The 13,030-nt window shown below is 50.6% G+C and overlaps 1 protein-coding gene across 1 annotated transcript; it reads left to right on the top strand.

The window, feature by feature from the left end:
* The first annotated feature begins 692 nt into the window (after positions 1-692).
* LBH (LBH regulator of WNT signaling pathway) lies at positions 693-12,959 on the top strand. The gene is made up of 3 exons (XM_040612029.1): positions 693-879; positions 1,651-1,753; positions 10,464-12,959. The coding sequence occupies exons 1-3, from the start codon at positions 854-856 to the stop codon at positions 10,662-10,664; spliced, it is 330 nt and encodes a 109-aa protein (XP_040467963.1). The 5' UTR covers positions 693-853; the 3' UTR covers positions 10,665-12,959.
* The last annotated feature ends 71 nt before the right edge of the window (positions 12,960-13,030 follow it).

Genomic DNA, 13,030 nt, shown 5'->3' with positions numbered 1-13,030 from the left:
GTGCAGCCGGTCCCTTGGGAGGCTGCATGAGCACCACCAGGGATTGCGCAGACGGGCAGGCCTCGAGCTGGGTTTGGGGGTGCCCAGGCCTTTTGCCCAAAGGTGCGTTTTGCAGCTTCACCTCGGGAGGGGATGGTTGGAAAGGTGCTACACCTACAGCTGCGCGGTGCTGGCGCTTGCCGGGCAGCGGATGGATTGGCCTGCTTCTTCCCATGCCTGATCCACATCGTTTTGCTAAATATAGCTCGGTCTCGTGGGGCTTCTCGCTCTGCTTCTGCTCCAGCTAAAGGTGCTGGGCACCGCCTGGCGCTGCCCCTGCCCTGGGCCGGTGCCCCCCCGGCTTTGCCCCCCGCCTGCTCCAGTCCCACCGCCCCCGGCGGGGGGGCGCCTCCGGCAGGTGCAGCCTGGCCCGGGCCGCGCTCGGGGCGGCGCTGGCTGCATCACCGGCTCGGGGAGGCGGGGGGGGCTGCACCCCAGCGCGCCCGGGGCAGCCGAACAACGAACCCGCCGAGCCGAGCCGAGCCCAGCCTTGCCCAGCCGAGCCGGGACAACTACGGTGACACACTACCCCCGCCCGGCGAGGGCGGTGCGCGCCGAAGCCATTCATGAAAATACTGACGTCAAGCGAGGGGGCGGGGCTCAGGCCAGACCCCGCCCCCCGGGGCTATTTAAGGCGGCGCGGGGCGGCTGCTCGGCTCAGACGGGAGGCGGCGGCGGCAGCGGCGGGCGGGTGGTCTCGGCCGGCAGCAGCGCATCGTCCCGCAGCCGGTGCCGCTCGGCTGTTCTGCTCGCGGGGCAGCGCATCTGCCACCCCCCACCCCTGAGGGCGCGGGGCAGCCTCCGCCGGGACTTCATGTCTGTGCTGTGTCCCCTGCCCTGGTGAGTGGGTGCTTCCCGTTTGTGTGGGGGGTGGCGCGACCCAGGGGCGGGGGGCGGCTGTACCCCCGCGGGTGGCCGGGGTGTGTTTGAAGCGGAGCCGCTGAGGGTCCAGCCGCCCCCTGTTGCCCCGATGGGAGGCGGTGCGTGAAGCCCCGGGCCGTGGTTTCCCGAAGGCGGGGGGAAGGGGCTAGCAGCGGCGGCGCGAGCCGAGCGGCAGCGGGGATGAGCTGCGAACTGGGAATGCACTTTCTGGAGCTGGAAATGCCATTAAGGCTGTAAAAGCAGACCTGGGGTTGGCGCCGTGCGCTCCGCTGGTGTGGAAGCCCCTGAGGTTGTAAAATAAGTCAGCAGGAGCGAAAGCACACCAGCGTAAAAAAAACCCAAACAAAAAAATGCCCAACCGACCAAACCCCAGCGCTTTTACGTATTTACTGTGGTTTTTTACTTCCCCCCACCCCCCTTAGGGGGCAGAGCTGGAGGTAGTGGAGTTACAGGAGGCTCCAGCCCGCCGAGATGTTCCCGAGCCCCGCTCTTGGGGACAAAGCCAGGGACTTGCTCCCGGAGTGGGGGATGTAGCGCTGGTTTATGAGGCACTGAGCTTTTTTTCATCCCCTTGCAAGGGGATGGGGGGGGGGGAGGGCAGGAAGGAAGGGACCAGAAATAGGCTGCTGACAGCCTCCTCTGCTTGCTTTGCTTTCCTTATCCCACTTGCATGTTGCTCAGGCCTCCGGGAGTCCGTCAGACCATTTGAACACTGTCTTTTGTTTCTAGCTCTGATTATCTGAGATCAGCTGAAATGACTGAAGTGATGATGAACACCCCAGCCATAGATGAGATTGGGCTAAGCCCTCGCAAGGATGGCCTGTCATATCAGGTAAGTGCTTTGCTGGCTCCTTAGGCAGTAATCCTCTATGGAATTGCCTGGGCTGGACTGCAAGCTGGGGCTGATACACCTTTCCATAGCCTGACCTAGTAGCGGCAGGTCTTGCTGTAGTGAGAGCTAGTCGACAGGCTGGAATGTTTGCTTGGCAGGAGCCGGTTGTCTAAAATACCGTTCTGTATCAGACCAGGTTGGCAGAGGACTCTGTTGTTTCTGAAGCGATTGAGCCCCGACTCATTGAGCATTTGTGGGGGCTCAGTGGGAGATGGGGAGGTCAGTTGAAGAAGATGTTTGCACCACTCACCGGGCTGAGAGGGCTCCCGAGATGAGATGGCTTTTTAACATGCCATACAAATGAGCTGCCTAGACTAGGCAGGAGGGAATTGTTTATATGGCACTTAAGTGGTTTTTTAAATTTACTTTTTGGTTTTCCTGAATGATGGACCCGTTTGAGAGGGTTAACGAGTCTTCCATACAATGCAGTGAGGCTGGAGGCATCCTGAGCAAACAAGCCTTGGGAAATGTTACTGGAGATAGCAGTACCTGCAGGCGTGAGTTGCATTCATTCTGAAAGTTCTAAGCAATGCTAATTAGCTGCTAGGACTGGGGCGAAGAGGTGCTCTTAACTAGCTTGAGCCTTGATTCTTTAGTCTCAATAGCCCTCTCATTTCCTAGGGTATAGTTAATCAAAGGGCAGGTTGTGCAGCTTGAGCCTGCTGGATCCGTGTTTCCCTGCTCTTCTGGAGACCTGTTGATGAGGTTTAACATGGGTGCTGAGTGCATGCAGATGACTTGTGTTGGGGGACTCTTTAACGGCAGACCCCGATGCAGGGTTTTTCCTTTGCAGATGTTACACAACCTGCACAGAGGCAGTTGGTCTTAAGTGTGCATTCAAATGAGGTGTGCTGTTGTATGCTTGCATATTTAGGTTTGAAAAATGAGCTGCGAGGCAGTAACAGTGCTCTGAAGCATGAAATCGACTGAACTTTGGGCCATGGCTGAGGCTTCCAGCAGAAGCCAAAGCCGCGGGGAGGAAAAGGGGTTGCATTGCTTTTTTTGGTCAGAATTCTGGCTCTAGATAGGGCAAGTTTGGTTTATTGCCTGTGTGTGGAAATAGCTGTGCTGTGCTTGAGATAGTGGAATGCATATGGCCTCTTTCCTGCAGAGGGAGTGTATAGTGATGAGAGTGGTGGTTAAACCTGAAGCAATCAGACTAGTCCGCATGGGGTGTTCAGTTGTCTTTATGGGTCACCAAGAGGCTTAACCCAGTCAGGTCAAAGGCCTTTATTTACCTATCCGGATTTTCCACTGAGAGACAGAATCTAGGTGCCCTGCTTGTTCTAACGATTGCTTCAGCGAGTTGTTCCCCAAGTGCTAATGACTTTGATAAGTCTGCTTGGGCCAACTGGGGAACAAGCCTGTTCAGTTTTGAGTGGATCATCTGAACCTGAAGGTGTGTGAGTCATCATAAATGCTGACGATTCATATCTATGCAGAGCTTTTGCATCCTGGATCTCTTGTCTGTAGTGGTCTAGTCATAGATGACTTCCTTCAAATGCCTGCAAGAGCTGGGAGCTGCCTGCTGGCGCTTCACCTTGATGTAAGCCGCACTGATGGCAGCACGGGCTGCAGTGTTGGAATGGAAGATCCTGATGGGGCACTGGTGGTGTGTGGGCCGTGTATGAGGTCTGCCTCTAAATCGGGTTAGGGGAAAGAGGATTTGGGAGCAGGTTCCAGCCTTCCTCCTCTAGCTGCTGGGCTGAGAATGTCACAGTGTAAATCTAAGTTGAAAGCATCCTTAAAGGGTTGGAAACTCAAGGTAGAGCAGCAAGGACGAATCTGATGCAAACAGCACCGTGAACTCTTTGTTCTACCTCAGATTTCAGCACTTTGTGCTTCATCTTGCTGATGGAGAGTTTGGGATGCGGGAAATTGTGTGCTAGTCTGAGGGCTGTAGTGCCATAACTTAAAACCAGACAGGGCTACTGGAGCATGACTGCTCCTACACTGGGGCTGCTTCTTCTAAGCTGCAACATCTTCCTCCACTCCTCTGCAGTGTCGGGTGCTCATGATGAGAGTGCAACAGCCTTTGGCTGATGGTGAAAGGAAAAAAAAAAAGGTGGAGCCAGAACTGGGAGAGGCAAGCTTTCAGTTTCAGAAGTTTCACTTGTTTTAATAGTAGGACTTGAATTTGTTTTACTGCAGAGATGACCTCAAACTGAGGTTTGCAATGTCCCCCCTTTGGGCTGCATAGAGCAGGGTCTGCCTGGGAGTCGGTCCGTAGATTGCTCACTGTGAGCCTGGGGGCTGCCCCTGCCACCCTGTGCAGGCATGAAACTGCCTCGCCACAGGAGAGGCTACAGCAGCTTTGCTGGAACTGTGAAGTACATCAGTGTCTGTCTATGGCAGATAGATTTGTCTCCTACCAGCGGTACTTTTCAAAGTATTTCTGCCTTTAAAGTAAACTGAGGAAGCAAACTCATACCGTGAATATAAACTTCAGCAAACTCCTCTGTCCGGTGGAGTTCACTGAACTTCAGGGCTCTGGGCTGCGTCCCTGGTTACAGAGGGAACTTGGTCTGACTTTTTCCTTCTGCCTCTTTCACCCCCTTGCTGCTGCTCATGCTCTGAAGTGTCTGTCTAGACATCACCTGAAGTGTGCATCCCCCAGTGAAGTTTCCTGGCCTTTGGTGGGCTGGCCGTCACTGCTCTGCAAGCGATGATGCGAAAACTCGAGACTGCAGAAGTTGTATCACTGGTGACCGTGATTTGTACGGCTGCATTTGCGAAATGTGCTTTCTCAGCACATTAATTTTCCAGTTAATATGCAAAATGCTTGTAAGCCAATGTGTTCATTTCAAAACCTTTCTATGAAAAGCAGCTTTTATTACTGTATTTGTGTGGTGAAGCTGCTTTCTGAGCCTCCTGAAGATGGTTCAGCCAACAGATCTCGAGTGCCTGCGCAGAAGTGAATGGTGAAATTGGGGCATGAGTCTCAGAGCAGGGTGGCACAGACAAAATAGAAGATGTGGCTGGAGAGATGATGTCATGTTGGGTCTTGTGCCTGCAGTGAAGGGCTATTTCTGGGTCTTTAATAGATGTCGCATAATTCCCATGGGACTTACTAAACAAAAAACTCATTGAAATGCAGCTGGTAGCTCAAGATGCCCCTGCTACAAACAGATGTGCCTGTGGAGGGATTCATGTGCTTCTTGCATGGCAGTCTCTGGTACCAGCCAGAGCTAATGCACGCTATTTTCCAGCCCCTAGCTATACCTGTTCTTGAGAAGCTTCATCAGCACTCTGCCAGCTTGTCCTCTGATGCCATGTCACAGCAGCACGAATGATTTGGCTGAAACAGAGAGGCAATTAATCATTTCACAGAGCTGTTGTCAAAACAGCACCTTGACCTGAATCCTCCCTTGCTTCTTGGAACTGGAGCGGGGTTTGAGCACAACTGAAAACACTTTGGTGCCCAAGGTGTTTATTTTTGAGCAAAGGCTGTGTCCTCAGTGAAGTGTGCTGCTTTGCTGTGACAGCTGGCTGGCCGGCTTGTTGGTCCTCTGGGACCTTAGGCTGCCTTTTAGGAGCCTGGCCTGTGGAGGCTGAGGTTGCCTTGTGCCGTCAGCTGGAGTTTGGTTGTCATGGGGAGCTTGAGCTCCTTTAACTCATGATCGCATCACACTGGGATCTGTCTGGGTTAATCATGGCCGCAGCTTGCTGTGAACCGTGTCAGGCTGACTGAGTCTTGGTAAATAGGCTTAATGCTCTGTCCAGTGTCTATAGCAAAACCTTAGGTTGCCAGTCTTGTTGGGGATGTGGGTTTTGGTGAATGCAGCACCAGTGAGGCACTGGCTTTCCCAAGGAGCTGTGGTGCTTGGTGCTGGGTGGTTTGAGCTGCAGCCCCACCCCACGGAACTGGGGAGCCAACATGTTACTGATGCAAGGGCTGATGGCAAAGGGTGGAAACTGAGCTTCCTCTGTAACTGCCTGGTTTGCTTTTAAGATGCTTCATGTCCCTGCAGCCTGGATTTGTGCACAAGTCCTGTGTCAGAGCTGGCACTTGCTGTTGTGGAAGGTCTTGAGACTGGGCTGCAGGAAGGTGGTGATAGCAAGCGAGGTTAGGATAACTTGTTCACACAGCGCAGCAGAGGCACGGTTACTAGACAAGATTAGTAGGCTGAGTCAACGTGTATTCCAGGGCTTGGGACCTTAAAGGAAGGCAGAAGCAGGATATGGGATAAACAGCCCAAACTAATCATGTTCATAGCTATACTATGCCAGAAAGTGTTCCACTGAAATGCAAACTGAAGACAGCAGCTAACCGGAATGTCTCAATGCGTGTTTTTTCCTCCTTACCTGATGCTTTGTTAGCCTGATGGAAAGTTGTTGCAATGTGTGAAGCTTCCCTGCTGCTGCCCCCCAAGCCAGGGCAATCTGTCACTCAGGAGCTGGCGTAGTTCATAAACCTGAGTTACGGGGTGCTGCGTGCGTGCTGTATGGAGCTGGGCTTGGAGTTGCGACGACTGTGTGAGTGAATGTGTCTGTGCTAGCACTGTTCCTTAGAGCCGGAAAATTTCTCTGAAGAGGCTGCTGAGAGATGATTTAAATATTTCCTGAAATGAGCTTGCCATGCTTCTCAATGGCAGTAAAGCTTTATTTTAAGAAACTTAAACGCTGATTTGGAATATTGGCTGGATGCTGCTGAGGAGGCACAAAAGTTAGCTTTTTAGTACTGTATGGGTAAGTGGTGTGTGTATGTTGGGGGTGGGTCCTGTACCTGAAGGGTAATGCCTCTTGTATGAGACTGAGAAGTCTGTACCAGCATTACCACAATGAAGCAAAACTTTCCCCCAGACCAGTAACTTAATTTGGAAAGATCTCGTTGCTTTAGTTTCCCTGTAATATAATCGAAATGGTGTTCAACTCTGGGGGTGGGGGGAGACAAGTATTTTAACTATGGGTGTTGGTATGGGGTACACATGTGGAAGTTGTTTTGAATTTACAAGTATCACTTGGATTATGGTAGTGCTGAGCTAATCCTCTTAATTGTCTGACATATCTCCTGCTTTTGGTGTTTCTCCATCCCTGTGAATGCTGAGAGAGGGTATGAGCTTCCCCAGGGCAATGAAAACTTTCCATTCTTGTTGCCAAGACTTCGTTCAAGGATAGTAAGCTAGATCATCTGAAACAGAGGCAAACATGATCTTTCTAAAATAATTTCAAGCTTTTGTTTCAAGTTCTGCTTTTCACTGCCCTTTTCCCAGCTGCAAGGCGAGAGTTTGGTTGATTTGTGTGTGATCTGGATCAGTCCGTGAGGAGAGCAGTTCCCAAAACAGGATCTGGAGAGGGCTGTAAAAACCAGCCTTGCTGTGAGTGAGAAACTGAGTAGTGCAAGAAGTGGTGTATGTGTCCTCTGTGGGCTCTGAAGGTCTCCCTGTGGGCCAGGAGCTGGGGCTCAGCTATGGAAGGGATGGTGGGAGCTCTGCAGAAGCAGCTGCAGCCCCTCATGCTGTATCATGCAGGTGAGGGAGAGAAGGAAACCTTTGAATAGCTACATTAGCTTTTAGGTAGCCTTCACAACCAGTGGTGGTTGTCACTTGTCCCCCATCAAGTGAGCAGATCAGCCAGAAGCTGGCATCTGCCTCTGCTGTGTGCGAGGTGGCTCCTGATAACGAAGGGGAGAAGTGAACCAGTTGCTGCTGTAGTCTTTAGATGCTGGGGAGATGAAAAGTCTTCCTCCCCCATGCCTGAGCTGGGTGATGTGAACAAGACGGGCTCGTAGGCAGGTTTTGCTAGGCAAGCTGTCCTGGCTGCTGTGCAAAAGGGTGCAGAGCTGAGCCACTGCATTTCCAGTGGGGACCCTGCTGCAAATTTTAGTTGTTTGGTTTTTGGTTTTTTTTTTCCTTCCCATTGTCTAAATCTGGAGTGGGACCAGATGAAGCATATGGGACCAACAACTGCAGCATGGCACCGCTGGTGCCGGGCTGCAGAAAGCTGGTGCTTATCTTTATTTTTTTATAAATAAGCTCATAGTGCAGTTCATTTTGGAGTAAGTGCGGAGGCTGGTTGGGGTAACTCTTCTACCTGGCCTCCCCAGATGTACAGTCTTAATCTGAAACCTTTTTTCCTCCAGTCCCTAGGCTTAGCTTGCTGTGTTGCCCCGCTTGTCACATGCGAGGAAATCTGCCTTTGTGTATTTTTTCCATTGACAATCCACACCCCTTGAAAGTGCGGTTGCAACATCTTGCTTCATGCTGCCTCAACGATTAAAAAGCATGACTTAGTGGAAAAAATCCTGACCTTCTTGGGTTCGGCCTGTCCTGCAGCTGTTTGAGATAAGATTGTGCTAGGGTTTTTCTTTTTTATTATTAAAAAAGCTGCACACCACATTTTGAGGATATTTGTTTGTAAGGAAATGACTGCTACTTAGTTTCTGGAAAAAAAAAATCTGGCAGGCTATTTCCAAAGAAATTGCTCCAATTTGACCTAATGTGCTTAAAATGATAGCAGCCAAAGGTTAGTTTAATTATTATACTGCTATTTTTCTTGCACGGGAGGCTATTTTCATGACATTATCAGCTTATGTAACCTCCTGAACCACACTTCTTTTTCCATTGCGACCTTCTACACCATGTAATGTCAAGGGTGTTTTTTTTCCTATCCGCAGTTCAGATAATGAGTTGATGCTTAAGAGCCACTGACTGTATTTCCAGTAATGCAGAATGTGTCTGAAACTGCCTTTGTTTGACCAGGCAGAAGCCACAGTGCTCCAAGAAACAGTTACTGTCTCCCTTGCGCCGGGAGTGACTAATAGCAAGCAGCTCATGCTGCAACGCCCGTGTTAACGTGGCCACGTTCAAAGATCTTGCTTGCTCTTGTGCACCTGAATGGCAGTATGGATGGTGGGTGCGGGAGCTGGGCTCCTACGTTGCTCTCCCCGGGACCAGATGGATGTGTGCAAGCAGCCCCTGCATTGTGCATTACCCCCAGTTACCTTGCCTGACTTGGCATTAAGGAGCAACCTGGTGGCTTTCTCAGGTTGGTAACCTGGTTGCCACAGAGCTTTGGATGTGAGGGAGAAAGGTGGCTGAACAGGAGAAGACTGAATATTGGCAAGGAGGTGGTGGTGTGGTTAATAGTTGCTAGGCAGAAGCACAAGTTGATAGGATGTTGTTCCACTTTGGGGTTTGGGCCAGGGCTTCCTAAGTTGGTGGGTACCTGCATGGCTGGGTGAGGAGAATGATGCTTCATGGTTAGTGCTCAGGGCTCCTGCATGGGGAACCTGCTTTCGTAACTGGAACCACAATCAAAGCTGATCAGATTTTGCTCTGAGGCACCCATGAGCAGCATGCCTGTCTGAAGCTGGCAGTGATGTTGCCTGCAAGGATGCTCTTACAGCTCGCTTGAATGGTGAAAAAGAAAAGAAAAAGTACAGTGCCTGACTTCTTGCCCCATCTGCAACCTTGAAGGGAAAATGCATTTTGTCACGTATCTTCTTTGGGATGTTTATATGCAACTGTAATGTGAAATGGGCGTTCTTATAAAATAGTTTGAAATAGGTGGTTATTGTTTGATCTTCTGTTACCAACCAGGGGATCTGATGTGGCAACTGGTTCTTGTCATCCAGCAGCTCTTTTCCAGATGAGCTGGGGTTTAAGGTGGTTCCTCTAACAGGGCATCCCTATAAGTAACAGCAACTTTTTCTGTTCATGTTGCAATGTAAACAGGAGCTTTGCATGACTAAATTGCAATTTAGTCATGCAAAGCTCCTGCTAACACTGCCCTGCAATGGCAAGTTTTTCTTCTGCCCATGTCTTTACCCCAGTTCCCAGTAGGATCATAGTGTGCAGCCCAGTGGCACTGCCAGCAAGTATGGGTCCTGGTGGTGCTGCAGCACGTGAGCTTGTGCATCCATATGGCAAGCTGGGGGTGGGGGGGAAAGGGGTAGGGCACGGCTCTGTGCACCTTGTGGGGCTGGAGATAAGGGGGTCCTCATGTTCCTTGCACAAGGAATATGGTGAGTCACTGCTGGCTATGCCACAGGTACCTCCTGCCTGAAGAAATATGGTCCAGCCTCCAACCCTTCAATAAAATGTGTGTCCTCCTGCTGAGTTTCACTGCCAATGAATGGAAGCAGTAGCATGCGGAACACTGCCAGAATTATCTCTAAAATGCAGCTGAACTTCTCTTTCAGTCTGGTGCTGTGGCAGTGGAGTGATACCAGATGCAAGTCCTTGCTGCAAGGGGCTTGGACTGCTCTAGGCTGGGTTGCCGTGTGCCTCCTCTCCCTTGTAGCAGCGGAGGCTGCAGCACCAGCCTGTTCTTGTGTGCAGCGTGGCCAGCCGCAGGAAATGACATCTCGGCATCTCGGATCGAGATAGCTCAGTGTGCACACTCGTGAGCGCTAATGCAAAAGTGGGGTGTACGTGGGGTGTTTGGATGAATATCCAAAAGGGCAGATGCCAGTTTGCCGAGCACTACCCAGACAAGCGTGTGCTTTGGAAGCCTCTTAAGCAGCGCTCGTTTCCAATACTCGGAGATTAGAGAAGCTTTTTTACAAGTTCAAGAGCCTTCCCATCACTCAGTGGCTTATGCTGTGTCCAGACTAGTTTGCCTTGAAGACCCAAGTGCCTTGGGTTGGGTTTGGGCTAAGACTGCTTGAACATGGCCCCTCTCACAGTGTGTTTCTTGGTTCTTTCAGATCTTCCCTGATCCCTCAGACTTCGACCGTTACTGTAAGCTGAAGGACCGCCTGCCCTCCATCGTGGTGGAGCCGACGGAGGGTGATGTGGAGAGCGGCGAGCTGAGATGGCCACCTGAAGAGTTCCTTGTGCAGGAGGAGGAGGAGGAAGAGGAGGAAGAAAACTGTGATGGCGCAAAGAAGGACAACAAGGAGCAATAAATGGCATCTGAGGAAAGGCAAGGGACTGCACCCTTCTGAAGGAAGAGCCACACTTCTTTTGAAAGTCTTTTTTTTAAAAAAAGACAAGTTCAATTTTGCACCTGCGAGATCTTAGTTTTTTTGTATTCTCTGTATTGAGAACTGAAGCCCTCGGTGTCACCAGACCTCCTGAGGAAGGAAGGAAGTAACGCAGAGAAATGTTTGCTGTTCTCGAGATCACTATCTGTATTTTTCCGAGGCGGAGGCAGCAGTGAAATTCCAAGCACATGGCAGAGGGTGACTACGCGAGGACTGCTGGAGGGGGGAGCTCGGGGAGGGGAAGGAAAGTGGGAGGCAGCAGCATTCGGCCAGGAGCTGCCTCTGGCTAAAAGCATGAGAGCAGAGCTGTAATCTCTCAGATTTGCCTTTCTTACAGCTTCCATTTTATGTGTTGGGGGGTCGAAGTGTGTCCGTAGCAAAGCATGGCTAAATGCTCTACTGATGAGGGGCCTGTAGCTCTCCCCGGTTCGGCACCTCCTAGGGTAACATAAGCGTCCGTGGGAGTCTTGCTCTTGCTGTTGAGCCTGTTTTCCAGCCACTTTCCCCAAAGCTGTTTTCTCCCCCTCTGTTTGCCTTTAGACTCTTCAACGCTGAACAGCTGTATTTGCAGGGTAATGTTAGGCTGCTGCTTGTCATCTCCGCTGTGAGGCCCTTGTTTATCTTGCAGGTGGTTAGTGTGAGGCAATGGGCATTGGATGTGAAGGGGCTTCTGTCTGCAGCAAGAGCTCATGTAGGTTTGAACACCGTGGACTTTTCTCTCCTATTTGCTGAGGCAGCTGTGGTCTGTCTCATTTCGGATGCTGCCCAAAACCAATGGGTGGAGGTTGTGCCTCCTTACCTTGGCATCTTTGAGGGTTTCATGTGTCTGACTTGCTGGTCAATGGGCTTGAGAGGGCTGGGGTGGGGGATCTCCTCTAGCTTGGCGCTGCAGAGGCTCCTCAGTGTGGAATGGGCATGGTGAGGAGTGCTGGCAGACCTGGAGGTAATCCAAAAATGAAACACCAGTGAGATCTGGTGTGGATCACCAGTGGAAAAGGGGGGTTTGCAGGGGGGGTCTGTGGGGAGAGGATTGGCCTAGGTGTCCTGGGGCAAGATGTGTTTTGGCTTCTTGGCAAGGGTGAAACATTCATGGGTGTTTAATGAAGTGCAGACTGGCTTGCAGAGTCTGTGGTTGTGTCCTCATCACCATGTCCTGCTTCAAGGAGAAGTCATCTGTCCCTGTCTGGGGGGGGGGGAGGCCAGTCTGCTGCCAGACGGGGTCACCCACTGCTTTCCTGGGAAGTGATGGTCTTGCAGCTTTGGGCACTAGCTCAGGAGTTGGTTGGTCTTGGGATAGGATGAGAACAGTTACCACCTAAACCAAATCTGGGGTCATGGAAGACAAAAATGTCAAGGCCTTAACCAAACTTTCATAATAATCCCAACGCCACCCCCTTTGCTTGTAACTGGTTCCATTTTTAAAATCTATTTGGACATGTGTGTATTTGTATTTTTATTACCTCATGAGTAGTTGAACGCTGGTGGGGGTTGGGAACTGCTTTTAACATGTTGGCAGGAATGTTTTAGTCTTGTCTTGCTTGTGTTTAAACATAATGGCAATAATTTATCAGCTCTGCATAACTGTTTCAGACAGATAGGAGTTTGGAGATGAGTTAGCACAAAGCAGGAGAAATGCAGCGTTCCTACGCTGCGCTGGTCTCTGGTCCAGCCGTGCAGACCCGGTTCTACGCGCTCCCTGCCCGTCTTGGTGGATGGTTGATCACCGAATGGTCATGATGTGGTGATGCCATTTTCTCTAGTGATGGATTCAGCTGTTGTATCTGTAACGCTTGTTCTAGTCTTGCTGTCTTACTGGAATGAGCTTGTACACCTGCATACCAGCCAGTCGTCTTATTTCTAAGTGTTACTCTCTATTGGTCTCTATCATCTATACCACCAAGTCAAAGCTGTATATCAAAGATATTACCATGTGGGCAGCAATGGGATGGCAATCCTTGGACTTCAGACCTGCCGTCTGCCCTAAAGACTTGCATATTTCTGTCTGCATCCTTTTTTTGGAAGTATTGTGTATATTTCTATTTGTTGTTGAGCGTATCTAAAGAACAAAGCACTCCAGTAAAACTCCTCCTGTTGTATGATATACATTCTATATTTCTGTAATTCTTTTTTGAGCCTCAGGGAGAAGCTAGCATTTTTTTCAAACTACATTTTTGTCACTGTGACAGTTGTAAATAAAGTTTGAAAATGCTTTCCAAACGTACCGGCTTTGTTCTTACTGCCGAAATGGGTTGGGATGGTCAACCTTCTGGATAATGGCCGGTGCTTGT

This window comes from Falco naumanni, chromosome 12, assembly GCF_017639655.2.
Source record: "Falco naumanni isolate bFalNau1 chromosome 12, bFalNau1.pat, whole genome shotgun sequence".
NCBI lineage: Eukaryota > Metazoa > Chordata > Aves > Falconiformes > Falconidae > Falco > Falco naumanni.
Note: the sequence above shows the minus strand (reverse complement) of the source record. Positions and strands in the feature narration are given on the sequence as shown.

Bases quoted from the DNA above. Each gene is read 5' to 3' on its own strand.
- LBH (XM_040612029.1), top strand. From the start codon at position 854: ATGTCTGTGCTGTGTCCCCTGCCCTG. The intron at 880-1,650 runs GTGAGTGGGTGC...TTTTGTTTCTAG, and splicing joins GTGCTGTGTCCCCTGCCCTG to CTCTGATTATCTGAGATCAG. The intron at 1,754-10,463 runs GTAAGTGCTTTG...TGGTTCTTTCAG, and splicing joins AGGATGGCCTGTCATATCAG to ATCTTCCCTGATCCCTCAGA.